Raw genomic sequence first — 23,880 nt, 5'->3', positions numbered from 1 at the left:
TCCTTCCACCTGCATGTTAAACCACTGCTGAAAAATGAGGGCAAGAACCACAAGTATTTTTCTCATGAGGGAAGAACTGAATGACCTAAAAAGCAACTGTGCTAGTTGAATGGACCCTCTGACAAAAATGATCCATCTTCACCCACCCCTGGAATGGTTTCTTCCGACAGGGACAGTGCTACTAACTCCTGACATTAGCAAGTTCTACTACATGTGCCTTACAAGCTAATCATTAACAGTATTATAGTCATACTATCACTGCATCTGTCCCTATAATGCAAAGGTCATGTTGAATGAAGGAACATATTAGAAACCAATGATTAACATTCTGTATGCAAGCCTGCAAGATGTAGGACCATGTAGCTGTCATGTAAAAACCACTAAGGCAATGCTTTAGAAATGATACTGCTTAGATAGTGGACTTCATATTTTTCTCCATTCAGTGGGCATGGGGTCAAGCACATAGTGGTGAGCTGGAACAGAGACATGACAAACCACTCTGGAAATCTCTGACATGGCTGTTGCCATGGACCAACACCAACTGAATCCCACAAAAGCTGAATTCTCCCTGACTTCACTGCCATTGGCTATCAGCCAGAACATCTCCTCCACTCCTTCCCTCCTCCCCCTGCAAACACAAATAAAAATAGCAGGCACACTAACTAAGGCTCCATGGCATCCCCTGCTGTAAAGGGCAACTACAATCTGGCTCTTAGGAGGTCCTTAGAAAACTCTCCAAAGACATTAAGGAAGGAAGGATTAGCAGGGACATTAGCAGTAGTTTGTTAGTTTGCTTCTGTTACTAATTGTAAAGTCATTTCAATTTTAAAATATATATTTTTTCCATTAAGAAATGACAAAATGGGATAATTTGGGCAATTTCAAAATATTTTCCCCCCAAGTTTTTCAAATCAGAAATTCTTTGAAACTCTTGTTTTCCTGCAAACACATTCAGTTTTAACAAATCAGTATTTTCTGAAAAAAAAATGTCAACACATTTATGATCAGATTTAGTACCACACAGGTGTCTGGTATGCTCCCATAATTATTTGCTTTTGCCAAAATATATGACTAGAGTCCTTTTGAAAATTCCAGTTATGATATTTACTTGTCTATTAACAATGCAGATTACCTGTGGAACTGACTGAAGCAAATTTGGCTGTGGATTCTGAAGGCCTGATTTTTAAGGCTGCTGAGAACTATAAGATACCCTTGACTTTATCTGCAGCTGAAATTATAGGAGTGTGTATATATATATATAATATGACTTTGGAAAAACCAGGCCCCCAATATAGTACATCCAAAATTGTGTTAGGAATAGATTACAAATTATTTACACAGACAAAGTGTAACAATGAAAGCAGAGACCTTAGTTAAAATAAATCTCTCTCAAATTGAACTCCATTCCTGCATAGTATAGTGTCTTCTATATCTGGTTATCTGCTACTGCTTCTGTGTCTAAACACTATTAAATCTTAAGGGTTTTTTTTCCTTCAGTTGTGGCAACCCCACAACTTACAAAAAGGAGAGTTCTCCTTAGAAACAAAATAGGCAAACAAATTACTTAAGAAAGATATTTATGCCTTATCCTATACTGCATGAGTACTTAAATAATGTTATTTGAAATGTAATACTCTAAAATGAAACCAGGTGTTCTGTCTAATATAGGAATATATTTTATGGATTAGTTAGTGCAAAGAAAAATGCAGTATGTATATTTCATTACAGTTTTGCCATGAAATGAAGCCAGTTAATGACAGTATGGAATATTTAAGTCCATAAAATATGGGTAGGAAGAGAATAGAAAACTGGAGGGTCTCTAGACACCTGGATTCTATACTCTATTCTGCAACTGAATTGTTGGGTGTCCTTTGCAAAATATTTATTTTTCCGTACTTCAGTTTTCCCATCTGTAAATTGGGAACACTCATCTTCTTTAGAAAGTGCTTTGAGATTTGGGAAAGATTATGAATCCACTTATTCTAGTGTAGTTTTATCATAGACTATTATGACAATGCCAAAGGTGGCCAGCACTAAATGCTGTGAGTTTAACACAACATTATTCTTATTAAAAGAGGAATATTAATAGCATTTCCTTTCATGAATTCTCATATTATCATCTTTTTTTCTTTCAGCCTACTTCAGAGACATTTGGTGAGTACTGTTTGAGTTCTATTTGTATGCACTGAAAGCAGCCCAAAAACAGCTGCTCATAAACATAAATGGGACAGACACAGATTTATAATTACTGTTACTGTTATTGCATTAATTTTTACACTTTGTGAAGATAATAACCAGGGCTAATGTACTATCTCATTTGTCTTTTGTTTTTCCAAAATAGATGTAGATGGTGGAATTGATCAGGATATCTTTGACATCAATGAAGGTGATTTTTTTTATTTAGTCTTGTAAATATTTTTAAAATTTCATTGCAAGTCTGGGAGATTACTACTATGTCTGAGTACTAATCAGTTCCTCCTTTTTAGCTTTAGGACTGAACCTTTTTGAGGGAGATATCGTGTTAGATGGGGTAAGTTCTAATGTAAAATCTAAAATGAGAATGGTGCCATTGACTTTTGCAATATAAAAATACTCCTGATCTGAAAATGATTAGCCCGCCCTCTTTGTACTAACAATAAATGTTGTTAATGGAACAATGAAATGAAACTGTCTAGGGATGGATCTGTACAAAATGTTGTAGAGAATGAAAGTCTTGGTAAAATTGCAGAAACATTATCCAAAGTGAAAACAAGTCAGCCAGTAGATGATAATTAGCTTCTTATTTTCTTTACTGTGACTTATATTTGTACTTACCAGAATATCAGCAGCATCAGTCACATGCAGACAGGTCTGGCTGAGATATGCCTCATCTATCTGCACATTATGTATTGTCAACTTCTATAACTTGCAGATCAATGTTGCAAATCCTTCTTCCTCGTGTAATTAGCCCCATTGAAAGTTTTGTGAAAGTAGATCCTTAATGACTACCTCACTCATCTAATACACTGAAAATTACATGTATATCATGCATTATATCTCAAAAAGTCCCGGGGGAGTCCTTTGAACATAGCCTGCACCTGGTCCCCTTGAAGTCAACAGGACTTTGTTCTTGCCTTTGCTAGGTGAGCATTCATTACTACTTAGGATGGCCATGGCACTTTTAGAGGGACAAGTGGGACAAGCATTTAAAACAGCACTGTCCTGATGAAAGTGGGACATATGTTTATTCTAAGTAGTGATGAATAACTACCTGCTTCTCATCCCTTGTCCCCTTCCTCAGTTCAGACCAGAACTCTCATTCCTTTCCTCTGTTCAGTTCTCCTCTCATCCCTGCTCCCACTCTCTGGTGCACTCAGCTGAGAGTGGAACTCAGGAACAGCTGCATGTGCCATAGAGTAAGGGGCAAAATGGAGCGTCTCAGAGTGTCCTATTTTGTGCCAATAGTGCATCAGTGGTGCAAGGGAAGATCTGTTTAAGGACACTGGAACAAATTTGGGGTAGAACCTTTTTGAGGGAGATATCGGATTAGATGGGGCAAGTTCTAACATGAAATCTAAAATGAAAACGGTGTCATTGACTTTTGCAATATAATGAAGAAAGGCCTGGCATTGTTAATGTTAATGTCAGGCAAGTAGTACTTCAGATTTCAGTGTCTTATCTGAAAGCTTGGACCTCACATGCTACAGGAAATTTAGCTGGGCTACCTCAGGAAAGATTTAAGGCCTGGGAAGAAACTGTTGAGATAAGGCTCTGGTACTGGGAAGTCAAGGCATTTCAAAACTGAGACCTAGACTACTGAACCATCTTCCCCATAGTTTGAGCTCCCAGAATTATTTGTCACATACATTGCACAATTTTGTAAGACCTATGACTTACACAGCAGTATTCATCTACTAAACTATTTTACTTCTAACTCAAGTATCATCCCTTAGTGAACATTTTGTATTTATGTTCTTTCCCACTTACAGGAACGAAACTCCATTATTGGTGACCAATATAGGTGGCCCCTCACTATCCCATATGTCCTTGAGGATAGCCTGGGTACAGTATTTTCCGTTGAACAGTGTGTGTGTATGCGTGTGTGTGCCTATCTGTCCGTCTGTCTGTCATCTGTTTTGGTTGAAAACAACACCAGTTTTAAATTCCGGTTTGTTTTTGAAGGGATGGGTCTAATGTGTAACATTATATAAAAAGAAAAAGGAACTGGGGATCTTTTTTTTATTTAGGAAATATTAATTTTCCGTTTGTTCAGTCTAGTTATGACTTAGAATTATTTGGTTATTAACATTTGAAGGGGTTTAAACCAAGCAAGTCTCTTAGAGGAAATGACCCAGACATATTAATATTCAGAGCTGGAACAATTCCTGGGAGGTGTTTGTAACCCTCAGTTTGTTTTGGAAGGAATCTGAAATCCTTACAGTTTTTATTTGGTGCTTGCTCAGATAAACCCTACAGGGATGCATGAGAGTTGAGAGCAGCTCACAAATAATACATGCTCTTGTTATGTGTAAGCCCATTGTCCCATGTTAAGTACCTGTGAAGTACCTGAGACTAAAAACAGACTTCAAATTTCTCCCAAGACAAAGCTTTTTACCTTGACAACATATAGAAGTACAAACCCATGGTCCCACTTTGAGTACCTGTGAAGTACTGGAGATACCACTTTTTCTCTGGGACAATCTGAGATAATTCAAGTAAATAGCCACAAAAACAGCATGGTTTTAAATGACTGTAATGTGACTGTTTTGATGCGAGTTAAAGCTTGGGACAATCTGACCCAGGATAAACCTCACATCTGTTTTTAGCCTGAGATAACACTTTTTATTGGGACAATCTCAGCTAATTCAAGTTAATTACTATTCATTTCAGGGACAAGTTGTATGTATAAAGGGTTATGCCACTATCAGATTTTGACTCGGATCAATCAGAACCGACTCAAACGTGATATATGTTTTTACCCTAAGAATCACCCCTGAGCTATGCATAGGAAAAGAGACTACAGTTTTCCAATGGTTTGATTCTTAGGATCCTTAGTATTTTTTAGTCCTTAATCTGGCAGGACTCCCAGTGATTTTAATATAAGTTTGACAAAGGAAATCCATATACAAACTTACCAAGAACCTCAGTTTGGTGCTTTATTAGTAAGAATGTTGTTTGTTTTCCCTACAGAAATGAATGCCAAAGGAGTTATCCTCAAGGCATTTGAACAGTATCGACTAAAAAGCTGTATTGACTTCAAACCTTGGGAAGATGAAGAGAATTACATATCAGTGTTCAAGGGAAGTGGGTAAGGGGAAAAACATGTGATGATTTCTCATTGCATTTGGTTGTGGCAAGATGTTTCCAAAAAGAGAATACTGAATATAAGTCTTTACCTTATCTTTTCTCAAATTTTATTGAAACTTATAATTGTCCCAAACCTAATATGAACCTAGAAATGTTTACTACTTATACTACTTTGAAAACATGAGACCTAATGGGAGTTGTACAGTGAGTATATGACTGAATTCTTAGAAAGAAATTTGTTCTTTGATGGTGAAAAATATCTGAATTAAATCATTTTTTTCTGATTGGCCTTTGGAAACTCTGTATTTACTGAATTAAAAGACAAGGTTTTTTCCCCCCTCATTTAACATGGAGGCAAAAACCCTTCACCATCCAGTTGAGTACCAGGCAACGGGGAACAGGCTGCTGCTGCAGCTGTGGCCACAACCTGGGATTGGGGCCAGGGCCAGAGCTGGAGCCACAGCTTCTGTCTGCCCACCATTGCCTATGCAGGCTTCACCACTCCTCCCCTGCAGTCCTGTCTTCCCTCTATGCTGCTATTCCTCCTCTTTCCCCCGCTGCTGGGCTCCTACTTACCTTTGCTTCCCATCCCCCCTATGGACCCTGTGAGCCCCCCTGATCCTGCCAAACCCTCCTTGATCCCAGCACCCCCCTTGGGGACCCCAGGTGCCCCCCCCCCAAACCACCCCTGCAAACCTCACTAGTCCCCAATTCCTTAAGCCCCCCTGTGGACTGCATTCACCCCGATTCTTTTGCAGACCCCTCTTGCCCTCCTGATTCCCCAATCTCCCCCATGGATGCCACCTGCCCCTCCCACTTCCCCAATTCCTTGTGGACCCTGCCTGCTCCACCAATCCCTCCCATGGACCATACCTGCCCCTCATCCCCCTATAGATGCCTTGCCTGCCCCCCCCCCGATCCCTCAAATGTCCCACAGACCCTATTTGTTCCCTGATCCCCTCCATGGACCCCACTTGCCCCTCCCCCCCCCAATCATCCCACAGAACCCACCTGGCTCCCAATCCCCCCAAGCACCTCCCTGCTAGCCACCTCCATCCTGACTTACCTTAGATCAGTTGCCATTTTTAACTCGACCTAAGCTCCCCCTAATCTCCCCAAATGTCTGTACAAAGCCAATAGGACTAAATCCTGCAGTTCATACTCAGACAAAATTCAAGAGGAATCCAGCAGGAATTATGTCTGAGCAGGAACAGCCCACTTTAGGCAATGGTATTTAATGGACTTCAGCATTAGGCTCCGCTTCTTACCTTTAGTTGACTAAAAAGAAATGTCACATTTGAGGCAGTTCTGATTGATCCAAGTGCAAACCTGGGAATGTCAGAGCCCTTTTTACACATAGCTGACCCCTGGAATGAATGACAATTAACAGAGATCATCCTAAGAAAAAGTTATATTAGATACTTCACAGGTATGTTGGTAGGGCTATGAACAGATGTTGTTTTGTCACTGGACAAGTTGTGTTTGTGTCTCGTCCCAGAACAGAAATGTTCCAGGATTGGCATCTACACACATCACCCTTCAAATAAGGGTGTAGTGAGCACTGCTGTTTTTCTGTCATTGAATCAATAATGCAATCCCAGGATAACCATTTAGACATACCGTGTAATGTCCGAGGATAAACTGTTAGTACTTCTTATCCAGTGATTTTTAGGATTTATCCCAGGATGATGGATACGAATGTCTGAATGTTTGGACTTTGACCTGGGATAAAATGGATTATCCTGGGATAAACATGACATCTATTTGTAGCCTCGCATCCTAAGATAAAAAGCTTTGTCCCAGGAGAAATCCAACATCAATTTTTACCCTTAGAGAAGTATTTGCCTCAGCAAACAAGATTATAGGTCCATCTGTTGTAATAAGATATCTTGCCTTGATTGTTTAGCTGTGCTACTCTTTGCTTAAGGAGAAATTCCTTCCTTGCAAATTCCTAATGCAATTAATGTGATTACTTTATTAATTACCCTGCCTTTTGCCTAACTTTAGACTAATATGGCTAACTGCCTCTCTCTATTCATTAACTTAAAGAGCTTATCAATAATATTAGTAATGGTCATCACTTTAAAAGGTCAGCTACACTGTTTGACTTTATGACCTCCTAGAGTAGTAGCCAGACTTCAATAGGTTGACTTTGAGATGCCTAAAGTACTTTTAAAAAATATTTCCACATTTCCTTTCTTTTAATTTCACTGTACTCCCATGTTCTGATATAATGGTACAGGGTAAAATGAGTCAGACTTGTTTGTTTTTACTTTGCTCATCATAAGTTTGTTTCAATCAGGTCTCCTATAGCTACATGCTAACAAGATCTTAGTCTAAAGGGTTGCAGCACTGAGTCCATGGGAATGCCAGTCAGATTCATAGAAGTTAATCACCCTAGAAGAAAGTCAATAAACAACTTCTCTAAACACATATCTTTTCTCCTCTAAGGTACATCGAGAGGTGGAGAAATAGGTGTCTCCAAAGATTAGTAGTGGGATATGAAATCCATAATGTTTAGGATGGTTATACTTTTAAACTTGAATGAAGTTAGTAATCAAATAAAATGTTTGCCATGTGTTTGCTGCTCATCCTCAAGTAAAATGAATTGGTCATTTCAAAGTATATCTACATAGTTACATATCCGACACTGGGGTAAGTGGCCTGCAAGCTTGAAGCAGCCAAACTGCCCTACCCCTTACAGAACTGTTTTATATAATATACCCTGGTTTCTCACCTCTGCGTGTGCAGTGCCAGGATTTATGGGAGACCTATCTGAGGTTCCCTGGTGCTGCATGGAGAAGAGTTCTTCAAGGAATTGATTTGTCATGCACTGTGGGACAACTTGTCTTTCCTTCTTGGCCCCCAGGACAGAAGTTATTTAAGCCCACTGTCACACACAGGTTTGTCAGCACGGCACGTTGTTCAGTTCTGTTCATTGGTTAGGGGCGATCAGAACCGTGGAGCTCTTGGAGGAATTCCTTCTGACTGCCGCCCAACCATTTATAATGCCATCATTCACAGAGATGCTGGAAAGCCTTTGAGAATTATATAAATGTACAAAAAAAGCGTTTCTGTCTTTGTCAGCAAACTGGCTACTCCAGTCTGTTATAGCTCCATGACTAACCAGTTTAATTTAGTGTTGGCAAATCAATGAAACTGTGATAGAGGTTTATGATGTCGTTTTGCAAGTTGTTTTCTTGGGGGTTGTCAATGTGCCTAAAATAAGAGCTGACTTTCAGCAAATGGGGTTGCCAAACTGCATTAGACAAATTGTTATGCCTTTGGTTGGTTCCATCCCCTGGTTTTGCAGGGCTTGGTGGACCACAGAGATAGGTTCATTAGCATCAATTTCAGGAAGCATTGGTAGGATGCATGCCGAGATTCTGAGAAGATCTCGCATTTATTTGGTTGGACAAGGTAGGACCTTATTTCTTAGCAGTTGCAGAAACAGAGTAAAGACATACTGTCCGTTCTCAGAGCTATCCATCTTGGCATCTTCTGCCAGCAACTAAACTCTTTCAGAAATAAAAACACTTAGACCAATAATTGAGAGGCCTGATTTTTTTTTCTTTTAAAGTTTGCCACCAAGAGCTTTCTGATCAATGTTTTTGTGGCCCTTTGAAGTGTTTTTTTCTGGATGAAGTCACAGCCACCTCTTGTCATCAGCATGGTGACATTTTTATATTAAAGAAATAAACCAAAAAAAAGGGGATAGATATGAAGAAATAGCTTCAGCTGTATTACTACAGAGTTAAATATAAAGAAAAAAGAACTGTCAATACATACACTTAGGGCATGTCTACACGTTGCCCTACATCGCCATAGCGATGCGCTACATCACCATGCAGCAATGTGTGCGCGCGGCCATATAGAAAGTGCTCTCTCTGTAACAAATTACTTAATTAAACTGTGAAGCTCTTAAATTAAAAATGTATCTTTTAGAGGAGTAAACTGATAAAAAACATTACTTTGGGGGTGATCAGTTATGCATTTCATGTACCTGTCTTGCATTTAATTTTATTATTAGATGCTGGTCGTCAATAGGAAACCGCAGAAAAGGGAAGCAGGAGCTCTCAATCGGAGCCAACTGTGACAGAATTGGGACTGTTCAGCATGAGTTCCTTCATGCGCTGGGGTTCTGGCATGAGCAATCACGATCTGATAGGAATGATTATGTTACAATAATGTGGGACAGAATTAGTACTGGTAAGTACTAATTCTCCTTTGCTTTGCTCTCATATGTTTTGACTGGGAAATACCTCATTCAGCTACAGTACATATTTACAGATATGATTCTTTTACCTCATCCTATCTTTCAGTTAAACATTCAGAAATGTCTCATTTAAGCAATCTCATTTATGCAATAGACACCAATAATTCTTATTATCTATTCCACATGGTTTTCAGATGCTTCAGAAGAACATAGGACTACAAGGAATCTTCTTGGTCACTGAGTCCAGTTTTCTGCTATCACGGGGACCATGTTACATAATCTCTTAAATTACGTTTTCAGGCTACCTTCTAAAAGCAGCTAGGTTTCTTGCTCCCACCACTCCCACTGGAAAGCTCTCCCAGAATCTGATGGTTGTGAGACCTTGGATCCTTCTTCTAGTTTCCAGCATAAATATATTCATAGCCAAGTTATACCCATTTGTTCTTATGCCAATATTGTCATCCTTTTGTTTAAATTCCTCTTTTCCTTCCCAAGTGTTTATACCCCAGAAGTATTTATAAACATCAATCATATACTGCTAGACTAAATAAAACAAGCTTGGTTAGGTAAGGCAGAGTCTCTGTTTACTTGCTCCTCCTAATAGGCCCTACTCTGTACCTGTTCTACTTTCAATTGTGTGACCAGAAACTGTACAAAGTATTTCAGATGAGGTCTCACCAGGGCCTGGTACTGTAGCATTAGTACTTCTCTGTCTCTTTAGAAAATATTTTGACTGCTACATACTGAAATCATAGAAAAGTAGAGCTGAAAGTGACTTTTGGAAATCATCTAATCCAACCCCTGCCTGAAGCAGGATCATCCCTATCCAAACAATCCTATACAAATTCTTGTGTAACCTATTACTAAAACTACACATTCAACCCTGTCACACAGCCATATGGCATAGCACCCTAACCAGCCACAGGTAAAGTAGGGGGACAATGGTAGGCAGTGTCCTGCTGCTGCAAGGGTTGTTAAAATATGCTTGAGAGATCCAAGGAAGAGGGCCTCACCCCTTGCTACAGAGAAAAGCAAACCCCCCCAGTCCCTACTAATCTGACCATAGACTCAAATTCCTTCCTGATCCCAAATATGGCAATCCATCTGACCCTGAATGGAGGGGCAAGACCCTCTAGCCAGGAACAACTGGGTTTTAGTCTTGGCAGGAGCACTGGCTCACCTGTCAAGAGCCCCAGCTTTGGCTGTGGCCAACATCCAATGTTTCTGAGGAAGGCAACACTCTCCCCCACCACCACCCCAAAACAAAACCAAACCCACAACGGGAAGGGAACAGGAAGAAGAACAGAAAGGGGAAAAAAATCTTTTGTGGCCCATTGTGACAACCAGCTAAGCCCAAAAGCATGGAAATCGTTGATGTTGTCATTAATTAGAATACCTAAGTCACTTTAGGACTGAACTTATTCTAACACCTAAGTCCTCCATCCACCAGTTGGTCATTTTCAACTGATGAGTTTCCAGCTTATAGTAGAAGATTTTGGCATTAGTCCCTAAGTCCATGACTGCCTTTTTGTACTACTGAATTTCATCCCATTTCTGTTTACCCACTATTGACACACTATTTTGGATGACAAAGAAATGTTCTCTATTTACCCAGCAAACAGAGTCATATTAAGTTTCAGTGGCTCAAACCTAAAGCTAAACAAACACAGACCAGAACTACAGTAATGCACAACTTTTCAATATGGCAAGAGTAATTAATCTTTAGAACATCTTACCTAGACATGTCGTATACTCCCCATTGTGAGAACTCTTTAAATCAAGAATGAACATCTTTTTGAAAGGTATGCAACACTTTACATAGGGATTATAGACTGACGCTAGAATAATGTGAAAACATTCTATATCCTGTGTTATACAGGAGATCAGAGCCTAGATGATCAAAATGGTTCCTCTTGGTCTTAAAGAGCTATGAATTAGCTCTAGAAATCTTATAGCTTATATCAAAGATATATTAACATTTTAAAATTGAAGTTTAATGTACACATTAAGAGTCAGTGACTTGTGTCATCCTAGGCAACCAATAATCTTTCCTTCTCTCCTCAGGTAAAGAGCACAATTTCAATACATATGATGATAAAACATCAAATTCCTTGAATACTCCTTATGATTTCACTTCTGTGATGCATTATAGTAAAAATGCCTTCCGGAATGGAACGGAAGCAACCATTTTAACTAACATACCAGACTTCATGGATGTGATTGGCCAAAGAATGGATTTCAGTGATTATGATCTCCGGAAGCTGCATCGACTGTACAACTGCAGTAAGTTTCTCTACTGCTTTTGAGTTCCTTTGCCATCTTTTGTCTGTTACTTGGAAGAAGGTGAGAGAGTTTTACTCAGATTGGACTCACCCAGGCACAGGTAAAAGAGAAGCTAACACTTAAAAAAATGCTAAGAACACTAAAAATAGTGATAAGCAGCAAAGGCAGCTAGAAATAAAAGAGCAGTCCTACGGATATCCAGCTGTGTAAGAGGCAATGCAAAGCTTCCTCTGCAATTTTACTTGACCTTTTGTTAAAGACTACTTATGGTAGGCAGCTTGTTTTTCTATGAGTGCTTGTTTTAAATGAATTGTCCTGTACATGGTTTTTTTGATTCCCCAGCTGTTGCTGTAGGCATTGTAGGAAAACTAACATCTCAGCAGTTTCTATTGTATCTGCCCTTGCTTTGCTCTTACCTCTCAGAATTAGGTTACAGCATGCTTGGTGTCAAATTAAGTCATGGGTGGTACTTTCAGTATAAGCTGCTTTTTTGTATTGTTTTTAGCCTCCCTCCTCTAAAGCCAGTCTAATCCAGTGATAGTGTTTGGCCAGCATCTCAAGAAGATGAGTAAAAACAAGGATTAGAGAATAATGTCATTATCAAATAGGATTAAAAGTCTTTAATAGTAGACTGGATAGCCAATCAAATGCCTGTGCACTGACATACAGATCAACTAGAACTTTTTGATATTCTCACGTGTCTAGAAGCAGAGATTAATGCATCTATAAGCAAAGTCACAATTATGTTTTAAAGATGATGTTATAGCTTGCAGGATCTAGAATTGTAGATGTATTTTGAAACAGTGTATTTTATAAATACAAGATCCTGGTAAATAATCCTACTGCTCAATTAAGTCCCAGTTCAGTACATGCTTACTAAACTTTAAGAGCATGAATTACTTGCCATCAGTTGGATCTTAAAACATGAGTTTACACTTAAAGATATCTTTAGATAATTGACTCCCTCCCCATATCTTCTGCAACCCTTAACTTTCCCCTTTCTGTAAATTTTAGATATCTTTCTTCCTTGTCTTTTCCCCATATTCTATGCTTTTTTTTCCACCAAGAAGATGCCATTTTCTATCCTTTACTCTTATCTCCACTCACATTTACTCAATAGGTGAAACCTTGACCTTACTGAAGTCAATGGGAACTTTGCTATGGATTTCAATAGGAGCAGGATATTTTTCTCAGTTTCTCCCCTTGCTTAGACAGAGCCATAACTTTGCCTTGTTCTTTCCTTCATAGTCAGCTTAACATTTAGCATTAAAATGTATGTTGTACGTTCACTCAATTTATTTTTATATGGAAGATGAAACCTTTACAACTTCTCTGGATTGATACAACCATAAATGTTGAACTACCTGCCAAGACAGATGAGCTGTTGCCTTTTTAAAATCCCAACTAAATCATGGATTATTCAAAGCAGTTATATACACCATGTTCAGTTGCATCCTGGTATCAGGAAACCCTTCATAAAAACTGTGATCATGCTGCTAGCCTTGAAGACATAGAAGACTGGGAAAGGCATGTTCACAGGCTTTTTAACTGAGTAAGAATTAGAGGAACTGGGCCATTATTATTTTTTGTAAATAATTGCTTATTTTAGAATAGCAATAGAATACCCAAGAAACCACAGTCTGTGATTAACACACTTCCCAGGTATGATGAAGTGACTTAACTCTCTTTGTCATTCAAAGAACCCAAGCTATGGATTCACCAGTTTCATCACTGAGTCTGTCACGTCTTTTTACTAGCTTGTTAATGGCCCAGTCGTACCAGCTCCAGGCACAACTCAGATGGGGATGGAGCGCACACAACATAGGGCCTACGTTTCTTAATATTCTGAGACTAGCGTTAAATGACTAGAATCAATTACTTGTATTTTGTAGCCTCTTCACTAAGCTTCATGGACACATGTAGCTTTGAACTTGCAAATGTATGTGGCATGATTCAAAGTTCAGAAGATAATACTGACTGGCAGCGTTTGTCTCAGGTGTCTGCTGGACCAGATACTGATCATACTAACATGGGACAATGTGCAGGTAACAGGCAAGAGCTACTCTTATCTCTTTTGAAAGGGTTTCTGCAAAGACACATTAGCTGACTTTAACTTTGACCGTGTTCAGAGTTTACTTGCTGACAATTAAGTTACAGTTAAATTTTTAACCAAGCAATATAAAAGCATTAGGGAAATCTAGTGTTTTTTCTGCAGATGTTTAAAACAAGTTGAAGGTACTAGTTCATTTGAGCTCTTTCTGTTCTTCAGTATAATAAAAAAACAAGAAAACTATGCAAGATGTTCTAACCCACTTCAAAACTAGATTTACAAGCTGTGGTAGTTGAGGTATAAGAGATACGTCCACACTAGAAACTGGTTTGCCAGAAGTCCTTTTGAAATGGCTGATATTTGTGAATATGCATTATTATGATTGGGTAAACAATCTACTTGAAACCAATTTTTTTTGAGCCTATTACAGCAGATCTCTTGAATCTGGGCTCAACAACCCAGGCTAACACGCCAGCCAGGCACGATGTCAGCAGCAAAATATTGGTGCTAGGCAAATAGTTAAACCAGAATATACCACACGATGGAGCATAGATAATCAAGACAGTGCCAAATGAGGCAAATGGCTAACTACGGAGAAAAAAAATCTCTTTAAATCCTTCACCCCCTGTAACATCTCTGGGCAGCAATTGTCATTAAAGATATGTTTGTATGGAGCCCAATACAATGAGTCTCAACTTGGCTGAGTCCTCTGGGTGAGGACTACTACTACACCATCCTACCACTATGATGTAACGCTAAGCAAAAGTAATTGTTTGTCCTTCGCAAGCGAAGATAACCACATCCAGCAGGGGTGGGGAGTAGGGAGAAGAGAGAAAGGAAGCAGGGAAGAAAAAGGGAGGGAGAAAAGAGAAAGGGAAAAAGAGAGGAAAAGAGAGAAAGAAGAGAGAGGAAAGAGAGAAGAGTGGGGTAAAGGTTAGGTCACGTGGGTACGCAGGTGATTTATAAGCCTAATCCTTGCCCTGAACAATCTGCTTTTTTTTTTCATAAGCAAAATTAATAAAAACGTAACAGGAGAAAAAATTACTTTCTTTTTCTTCCCCATTCCCCACGCATTTTTGGCAGACACTGGCTACTTTATGCATTTTAGTACCAGCACCGGCAATGTGGGAAATAGAGCCATTCTGGAGAGCCGAATTCTATATCCCAAACGAGGTTTTCAGTGCTTGCAATTCTACTATTACAACAGTGGTAACGAAAGTGATCAGCTGAACATCTTGGTAAGGGAGTATACTTCAGCCCATCCCAATGGTACTTTAAGATTCATTGAAGAGATAAAAGGTATGGAATAAAATTCCTTTTTAAAATGTGTATATTCTAGTGTCTGGCAGGGAAGAGCATACTGCAGTAAAATGGCATTTTTCTGATATTTATACATATTTACTTATATTATTTATATAACGAGATAATATTTAATGGAAACATGGCCAATCATTTTCCTATCATACAATCAATTATGTCATCGGACTTATTCTTATCCCATACATATGGACAACGAAGGAGCGTATGGTTGTAGCAAAATAGGACTGGAAGGGATCCTAGCAAGTCACGTAGTTCAGCCACCCACTCAGAACATCCCTGTTTAAACTGCCCCAGCAAAATGTTGGTCTAACTAACCTGCACTTAAAATCTAACAACATATTCCAAAACCTCACTATGTAATCTCAATTAGTATGCATCTTCATAGCAAACTTTATAGTTTACCTACTTTTATAATTAGAACATTCTCCCTATCAACCTGAATTACCTGTTACTTCTTGTCCTGTCCCCTATGTCCAAATGATCTGTATCTTTTGGAGCACCACCTCCCTTGGAAGCCCATTCCAGATTCTGGCAACCCTTACCATAAAGAAGTTCTTCCTACTGTCCAACCTCAATCTGCTCCCTGTCAGTTTGTGGCCGTTGTTCCTGGTTATTCTAAGGGGTGCCCTGGTAAACAGAGCATCTCTAATTCTTGCTGCCCTTCCCTTCCCCCCGATGAATTTGTAAACAGCCACAAGATTACCTCTCAGCCTTCTCTTGTGGAGGCTGAAGAGATCCAGGTCCCTCAGTCTCTCCTTGTACAGCCTTACGTGCAGGTCTAACCATACAAGTGGCCCTCCTCTGGACCCTCTCAAGGTTATCCACATCCCTCTTGAAGTGCGGTGCCCAGAACTGGATGCACAGCTCCAACCGCGGTCTGACCAATGCTGCATAGAAGGGAAGTATCACCTCCCTGGACCTGTTTGTGATGCACCTGCTAATGCATGATAGTGTGTGGTTAGCTTTACTGATTACTTCATCACACTGGTGGCTCATATTCATCTTGGAGTCAACCATGACTCCGAGATCCCTTTCTGCTGCTGTGCTGCTGAGGAGGTCATCCCCTAGCTTATAGGTATGTTGCTGATTCCTTCTCCCTAGATGCAGCACTTTGCACTTGTCTTTGTTGAACTGCATCCTATTCTTTTCTGCCCACTTTTCCAACCTGTCCAGGTCCACCTGGATTCGATCCCTTCCCACTAGTGTGTTAACTTTGCCCCATAATTTCATATTATCCATGAATTTGGACAAAGTGCTCTCCACACCCTCATCCAAGTCACCAGTGAAGACGCTGAAAAGCACAGGTCCAAGGACCGAGTCTTGGGAGATCCCACTGCCCACATCTTTCCAGATTGATACCGACCTATCCACCACCACTCTCTGGGTATGACCCTTAAGCCCATTTGCCACCCATTTGACCATGTAATCATCTGTCACAGCTGCTCAGTTTGTTTATGAAAATAGGATGAGATACTGTATCAAAGGCCTTCTTAAAATCCAAGTAGATGATATCTATCTCAAGTCCTTCATCTAAGCATTTTGTGACCTGGTCATAAAAAGAAACAAGGTTAGTCAGGCAGGATCTACCTGTTATGAACCTGTGCTGGGTGCCTTTCAGCATTATTTTTCCTGCTGGGCTCCCACAAATGTGATTCTTGATAATTTTTTCAAAGGTTTTCCCAAGGATAGAGGTGAGACTAATTAGCCTATAATTACCCAGATCCTCCTTCCTCCCCTTCTTGAAAATAGGGACCACATTGGCCCTTTTCCAGTCCTCTGGGACCTGAACTGAGCACCATGAGTGCTCAAACAGCCATGCCAATGGCTCTGCTATGACACTGGCCAATTCCTTCAGCGCCCTTGGATGATGAGCATCTCGGCCTGCTGACTTAAATACATTCAGCCCCTCCAAGTGTCCCTTTACTAGGTCGATGCTGACTGCTGGTGGACTGGTGTTCCTCCTGTGCCTATCTAGAATGCAATTGGGAGATTTGTCTTGATCCATGTTCAGGAATACAGAGGCAAAAAAACCTTTGAAGATTTCAGCCTCGTCCCTCCTATCTGTCACCAATTGCCCTAGCCTGTCTTGTAGGGGTCTTATGTTATGCTGCATCTTCTTTTTGCTCCCTATACACCTGAAGAAGAATGTTTGTTGTCTTTAATTTTTGTTGCTAGCCTGAGCTCCACTGCTGTTTTGGCCTTCCTAACCGACTCCCTGCAAGTGTGAGCCAAGGAGGTATAATCCTCCTTGGTAGCTACCCCCTGCTTCCATAGCCTGTATGCCTCTTTCTTTGTCCCTAGGCTTTCTTGGATTTTCCTGTTCAGCCAAGAGGGTTTCTTGGCCCCTTTGCCCCCTTTTGTGTGCAATGGGATTGTCTCCTTCTGCACTTGAAGGATTGCTCCCTTGAGGAATGACCACCCTTCCTGGACTCCTATTTCACTAATGCTCTTGATCTTCAATGCCTCATTAACTAATCTCCTTAGCACATTGAAGTTAGCCTTTCTAAAGTCTAGCACTTCTGTCCTGCTGGTTACTTTTCCCACCCTATGCTGGATAGTGAATTCAATCAATTGATGGTCACTATCCCCTAGGTTACCTTGTACCTGCAGATCCCCCACCAGGTAGCTAGTACCAAGTCCAGCAAGGCGTTTCCTCTAGTGGGACCATATACCTCCTGAGTTAAGTAAAGGTCCTGTATGCAGGTTAAGAACGTACATGAGCAGTTACATGTGGCTGACTGCTCCTTCCAGCAGATGTCAGGGTAGTTTAGGGCACCCATGACAACCATATGTCCCTTGACCATACAGCCTCTGAGAGCTGCCTGGAGAATTCCAGGTCTAACTCATCCTCCTGGTGTGGTGGTCTATAGTAGACCCCCACTACCAAGTCCCTTTCTCCCCGACCCCCTTGTATTCTAACCCACAGTACCTCGGGGTCTGATTCCATCTCGATTATAGAAGATGTGTATTGCTCCTTAACACAGAGAGCAACACCCCTCATTTTTTCTCACGCTTCCCCACTGCCTTTTTTCCCCACACGATTCACAAGGAAAACCCAAATATTTCAGATAGGAATCCATAGTGCTAAAAGTATTTTGACCTGTTGTGGTCTTTCTGAGTTCTTTGCAACAGAAAAGCTGGTCTGTTATTTTTCCATAGTCAAAAACTAAGAGCTAGAATTTTCCAGGGGGTGCCTCAAGTGGCAAAAGGGGAAATCTGTGTTTCACCCCATTTTTCCATGGAAAATAGAAAACCTGGATCCCTGGTTATAACAGATCCTTCATTCTGTACAATATCTGACTGCACTGTTTGCTACCTTAGAACACCTGATTGTTCTTTTTCAGGTTCACCAGTGAATTACTGGCAGCTGTACCACATTTCTTTGAATGTCACAAGTCAGTTCCGGATTATATTTGAAGGCATAAAAGGAATAGGTTCATCATTTGGAGGCCTTTCTATTGATGATATTAACCTGTCAGAAACACAGTGTCCCCACCACGTCTGGCATATTAGAAATTTTACGCATCTGCTCAATACAAGCCTTGAAGGGAAAATGGGAAAAATATACAGTCCGCCTTTTTATTCTAGTAAAGGATATGCTTTTCAGATTGGTTTATATGTGAATGGCACCAGCAACAACTCACATAACCTGGCTATTTATTTGCACTCGATCTCTGGAGCAAATGATGATCAACTGGCATGGCCTTGTGCATGGCAACAAGCTACTATGATCCTATTGGACCAACACCCGGATATTCGTCAACAGATGTCAAATCAAAGAAGTGTAACAACAGACCCATCTCAATTATTACCAGGTTAGTTAAAACCAGGTGAAAAATCTATCTCATTTACACAATGCATTTTCTTGCTTTTAGGAAGACTAGAGAAAAATAAACAATGAATTAGATTCCTCATGGGCCAGGTACAGACATTATACTTTTACCAGTATAAGTGAGTGGAAACCAGTTTATACCTGTAACAGAACAGAAGTTCAGCACACACAGACTGGTTTAAAAATGGTGCAGATGAATTCACTTCAATAGAGTTTTGCCTGTTTATATCAGCAGGTTTGATCCAATGGTGGGAAGCAATGGCCTAGGGAAATTATGTGCGTCAGACAGAGGAGTTTTGGGTTTCAAAGGTGATATGTTTGGGCAGAAGCAGTAGCATCTACTCTGCAGATTTCTTTTATCTCATGCATAGCACAGACTTTGTCTGCCTATGAGAAGGTAGCTTTCCAGGACTCTTGAATGGAGAAATGCTGAGTTGACACCTTTTATGTGGGCATGCAGTAATACCAGCTAAGAGGGTTGTCAATAACTGAGCGCCACACTGAATGGAATGTCAGGGTCAAATCTAATCTCCAAATGGAATTATTTACCTCCCTTTTACCCAAAACTACTCATTTCAAAGTTCACCTTTTAAAAGAAAGTGTTGTAAAAGAGTTTTTCTTCCCACCCCCCTCTTCAGGTTCATTAACATCTCTTTTCTGGGACAGACCAGACAAAGTAGGATCACCATCTAAATTTGCTAATGGAACTGAGTTCAGAAGAGGTCCAGGAAGTGGAACCAGTGGATTTCTAACTCATCAAAGGCTTAGAAGCCGTGACTTTATAAAAGGAGATGATGTTTACATTCTTTCAACAATAGAAGGTATGTGAGCATCAACGGTATTTATAATACTTCATTACTTCATGATGCAATAAATAGGCAGCATGGCTTATTTTTAGAACCAAATAAGGTCCTAATTCTGCAACTATATTTGCATTTGGCTAACTTTATACATAATTAATCTGAGCTAATAGATTGGTTCACATATTTAAATTCATTCATTCATTCATATTCATTGGACCAAATATGCGGATAGATATATCCACTATATAATCCTGCTTTTCTCATGAGGAGGCTAACATTGAACTACATGATGTGATGTCAGGCTTAAATAAAAATGTATAAATAAACCACTTCTCTGTTTCAAAAAGATTTGAAAGTAAACACTCAAAGAATATCCTGGGAATTTCATTTCACACCACTGAAAGCACAAGTTACTTATTGTTTATTCCAACTAAAAACTGCTTTGGATATTTTATGGTCAGCACTTCATTGCTGTTTACTTTTAGAATTAATTATTAACACAAAGCTTTTAGCTGTGTGTATTCACATTTTAGCATAGCTAATCCTTATGTCCTTTTATAGAAAGTCAGAGTTAAAAAAAAAAAAGAAAAGAAAAAAAAAGACCAGCTTCTCCATTAAAAAAAAGAGAAAATGTAGGATAGCATAAAAGCATCATGTCTCTTTTCTTCTTTAGATATATCACATCTGATATCAACTGAACCAAATCTTCCAAACACCACTGCTGGCAATATGACCGTAAGCACCCCTACCAAGCCTGCCACCACTAGACACACCACCACCCGGCGAACTACCACCCAACGCACCACCACCAGGAAAACTACAGTGAACACAACGCCAGCAGGAGCACCAGAGACAAGTAATCCCAATCCATGTAAAAGGTACAGCTGTGAAAATGATGGCATCTGCGTTGCTGTTGCTGAAATACCACTGTGCAGGTAACTGACTTCATTTAACCTGAAGATTAAATTTTATAATCAGGAAAGAAAACATTTTAGTAGAGACTATTAAGTAAAATAAATTAAATTTATATTTTCTCTGATGAAGGTTTTAGTCAATTAAAGTAATTTTCAAGCACCAGCTCCAGGAGAGTAAGTTTATAACCAGATTTGGTAACATGGCTCTTCCAGACCTTCTACTATTTTGAAGTACTATATTTACTTGTATATGACACACACTTTTTCCTCAAAAAATTGCTACCGGAAATTGGCACGTGTGTCTTCAGTGAGGAAATGCAGAAAGCAGAGGACACAATCATGTGGGAGCCAGGCTGCACGGTCTCTTCTTGAGCTGGGCGGTTGCTCTTCTTGAGCTAGCTGTGCCTGTTGAGGCAGCTGAGGGCCAACCCCACTTCAGAAGAGGGGCTAGTCAATTTGGCTCAGCCAGCACCACCTACTGAGCAAGCTGAAGGCCTGATCCTGCTAGAGCTGAACTATGTGGCTCCTCTTAAGTTAGTAGACAATCAGCAGTGTCTGCTGTGTTCTGCATTTGGGGAATTAACAGGAATTAACAGAGCAGCTGCAGATTTTTGCTCTTTTTTTACTGCAGCTACCTGTGTTTTCCCTGTGAAAACACTTAGTATTTTAAAAGAAAGATTTTTTTCTTTTCATTCCACCTTCCAAAAATAAGGTGCTGGTCTTATTTGGGGGTGTAGGGGATACAAGAAAATACAGTACTTCATGTTACACACCTGTAAAATTCAGTTAAACTATATTTCACCGAATTGTGCAGCAGTGTAAAAATTAAATGGTTACCTCTTCAAAAATCCATAATGTACCTGATTTGGGCATAAAATGTTAATGGAGATAAAGCAGAAATTGAGTTCAGTTCTAAAAGGACAAATGCAAAGTCCTGCCTTTGGGATGGACCTATCACAGGCATGAATGTGAGAAGCAGAATTACTGGCTAGGGTGAAGGACTGCAGCAAGCAACCTGGGGGTTATAATGGACCATATGCCAAGCATGAACCAACACTATAGCCTTTTTGCAAATAAATAAATAAATAAATAAATAAATAAAGCCAACAGCATGCTGAGGGAAGGGGTTCTTCTGCTCTATTCAGAACTGGTGAATTAAGTGTTCAGGAGTACCTGCTGTATATGCTATACTAATAGAGAATCATTAAAATAAACTAAGCTTTATCTTCCTAGGATTTTATTTGCTATTGCATGACTGTAGCTCTTTCTTCATAGATGTCCAGTAGGTGATGACTGGTGGTACATGGGGAAAAGGTGTGAAAAGAAAGGCTCAACTCGACAGAATATGGTAGTCGCCGTTGCTTCAACTGTTGCTGTTTTTGTTGTTATGCTAATCATTACAATTATAAGCACACAGTGTATTAGAAGAAAATACCACAGAAGGCGGCAAAATGAGGAAGCCCTGGACAACCTAAATTTAGAAAATGTATGTATTTAGCTCCAGTTTTAAGATTTAGAAGTTTTCTAAATGCCTTTTGGTCAAAAAAGTACATGCTAAACAAGCAAATATTGTTAATCACTTTTGGAAGAGTCAACTTAGATGAATAGGAACAAAATAAATATCAGGGAACAAGGATGCCAGAGAACTCTTACTGAATATTTTAAATATTCAAAATGAATCTCTCTAATTTCCCAAATAATGCGGAGGGTTATCAATTGTTTGATACATTCCTTCTCCTGTACCCTATCACTATTATCTAAAGGCTGTACTTGTACCCAGTAATGACTGCTCATATGAACTGTGTGAGTACATACACACTATTTAATTGTCCCCATCTGCCTTCAAATTTATGTGCTTAAAACACATTTCATTTGCTGTTTCACCAGTAGCATAACAATGCAGCCAGGTACCTGGGGTGGCTCCCACACACAGGGATGATTTCTGGTTGCCACAGCTGATGTGGTCATGATCAAAATCATGCAGTTGAGGGAAAAGCTGTTTTTTCCCCTCCCACCCCTCTTGGTGCCAGGCTTGTTGACCCTGCCTTAGTTATGCCACTACATTTTTTATGAAGAGTACCTCTTAAAACACCTGAGTGTTTGTATAGAAGGAAGGCCAGCTTCCCAATCCAACCATCATTCTTTTTGCAGGGAAGGTAATATAGGTTAAAAGGATAATCCAAGCAAATTAAAGAAAGATTGAGTTAACATGGTTTTAAAAAGAGTTAACTGAATCATAAGGCATTGGGCTGAGCCTTGAGTAAAGCAGAGACCCTGGCATCTTTCTCCAAGCAGAAAGTTATACAGATGCAGGCCTAAATTAAGAACATTTGGTACTCAAACCTGATCAAGGGAAAAGCTTAGAACAGAGCAAAGGTATAATTCATCTCACTAGTTGTATTAAGATATGAGAATAACCCTGTGAAAGAAATGAACTATAGTAGGAAGCTGTAGGTCTTCCAAACAACATACTTCCATGTTTTACTGTGTCTTAATCTTCAGTGCTTCAGGACTTCACCTATTCAAGTCACACCGTGGTTTATTGCTTTTGTTGAAAGTTACTGCTGGTTTTGTTTTTTAAATAAAGTAGATCCCTTTTTTAATTAAGTGAGATTAATTCAAATTCTGGTTGTTTGCTGATCTGATATGAGATATTTTCTTCATTTAACAGAGAACATCTTTCTGAAAATATTGAAAGCAACATCCTCCTCCACCCAAAAAAATCCAACCAGGTAGACTCTTTCCATCACTCAAGTCAACTGAAAGCCTTAATTACACAACTATTTCTCCTGATTTCCTTCATCTAAGTCATCATGCTAAAGTTGATACAGAATGAGAAATAAAACACATTTTGGATAAAATCTGTGTACTATGCCTCTGCCAATGAAGTGTCTGAAATAGGTCGATTTAGGCATGTAATCATGGCAGTGGTATTGCTGGGTTGCATGCCTGACATATGTCTGTGGCAGGGCACTCTGTGTGCCTGCCACTTTAAGGGCCTGGAGCTGGCAGCCACCAGGTGCCTGATGAGGGCAGCCATTTTGAGTCAGGGGCCGTCTATATAAACAAGGCAAAAACATCGCCTGGCTGGAGGGCTGCTGAGATCATCTGGAGGTAAGGGAGGAGCTGTAGGGGATGGTCAGGAGGCTCCTGGTCCTGGGCATGACCTAAAACTG

At 39.8% G+C, this 23,880-nt stretch overlaps 1 protein-coding gene across 1 annotated transcript; it reads left to right on the top strand.

The window, feature by feature from the left end:
* Positions 1–1,785: 1,785 nt before the first annotated feature.
* MEP1B (meprin A subunit beta) lies at positions 1,786–23,569 on the top strand. Its single transcript, XM_059723514.1, has 14 exons — positions 1,786–1,789; positions 2,342–2,386; positions 2,487–2,530; positions 3,969–4,041; positions 5,170–5,287; positions 9,317–9,495; positions 11,567–11,785; positions 13,678–13,830; positions 14,919–15,134; positions 18,500–18,970; positions 19,626–19,808; positions 20,464–20,725; positions 21,980–22,190; positions 23,376–23,569. The coding sequence occupies exons 1-14, from the start codon at positions 1,786–1,788 to the stop codon at positions 23,388–23,390; spliced, it is 2,193 nt and encodes a 730-aa protein (XP_059579497.1). The 3' UTR covers positions 23,391–23,569.
* Positions 23,570–23,880: the final 311 nt, after the last annotated feature.

The sequence above is a fragment of the Alligator mississippiensis genome, chromosome 3, assembly GCF_030867095.1.
Source record: "Alligator mississippiensis isolate rAllMis1 chromosome 3, rAllMis1, whole genome shotgun sequence".
In the NCBI taxonomy this organism is placed as follows: Eukaryota; Metazoa; Chordata; order Crocodylia; family Alligatoridae; genus Alligator; species Alligator mississippiensis.
The sequence above is the reverse complement of the archived record's forward strand: the minus strand, read 5'-3'. Positions and strand labels throughout refer to the sequence as shown.

Coding starts and splice junctions, on each gene's coding strand:
- MEP1B (XM_059723514.1), top strand. Junction 2,387..2,486: donor TATCTTTGACATCAATGAAG/GTGATTTTTTTT, acceptor CCTCCTTTTTAG/CTTTAGGACTGAACCTTTTT. Junction 2,531..3,968: donor GAGATATCGTGTTAGATGGG/GTAAGTTCTAAT, acceptor TCCCACTTACAG/GAACGAAACTCCATTATTGG.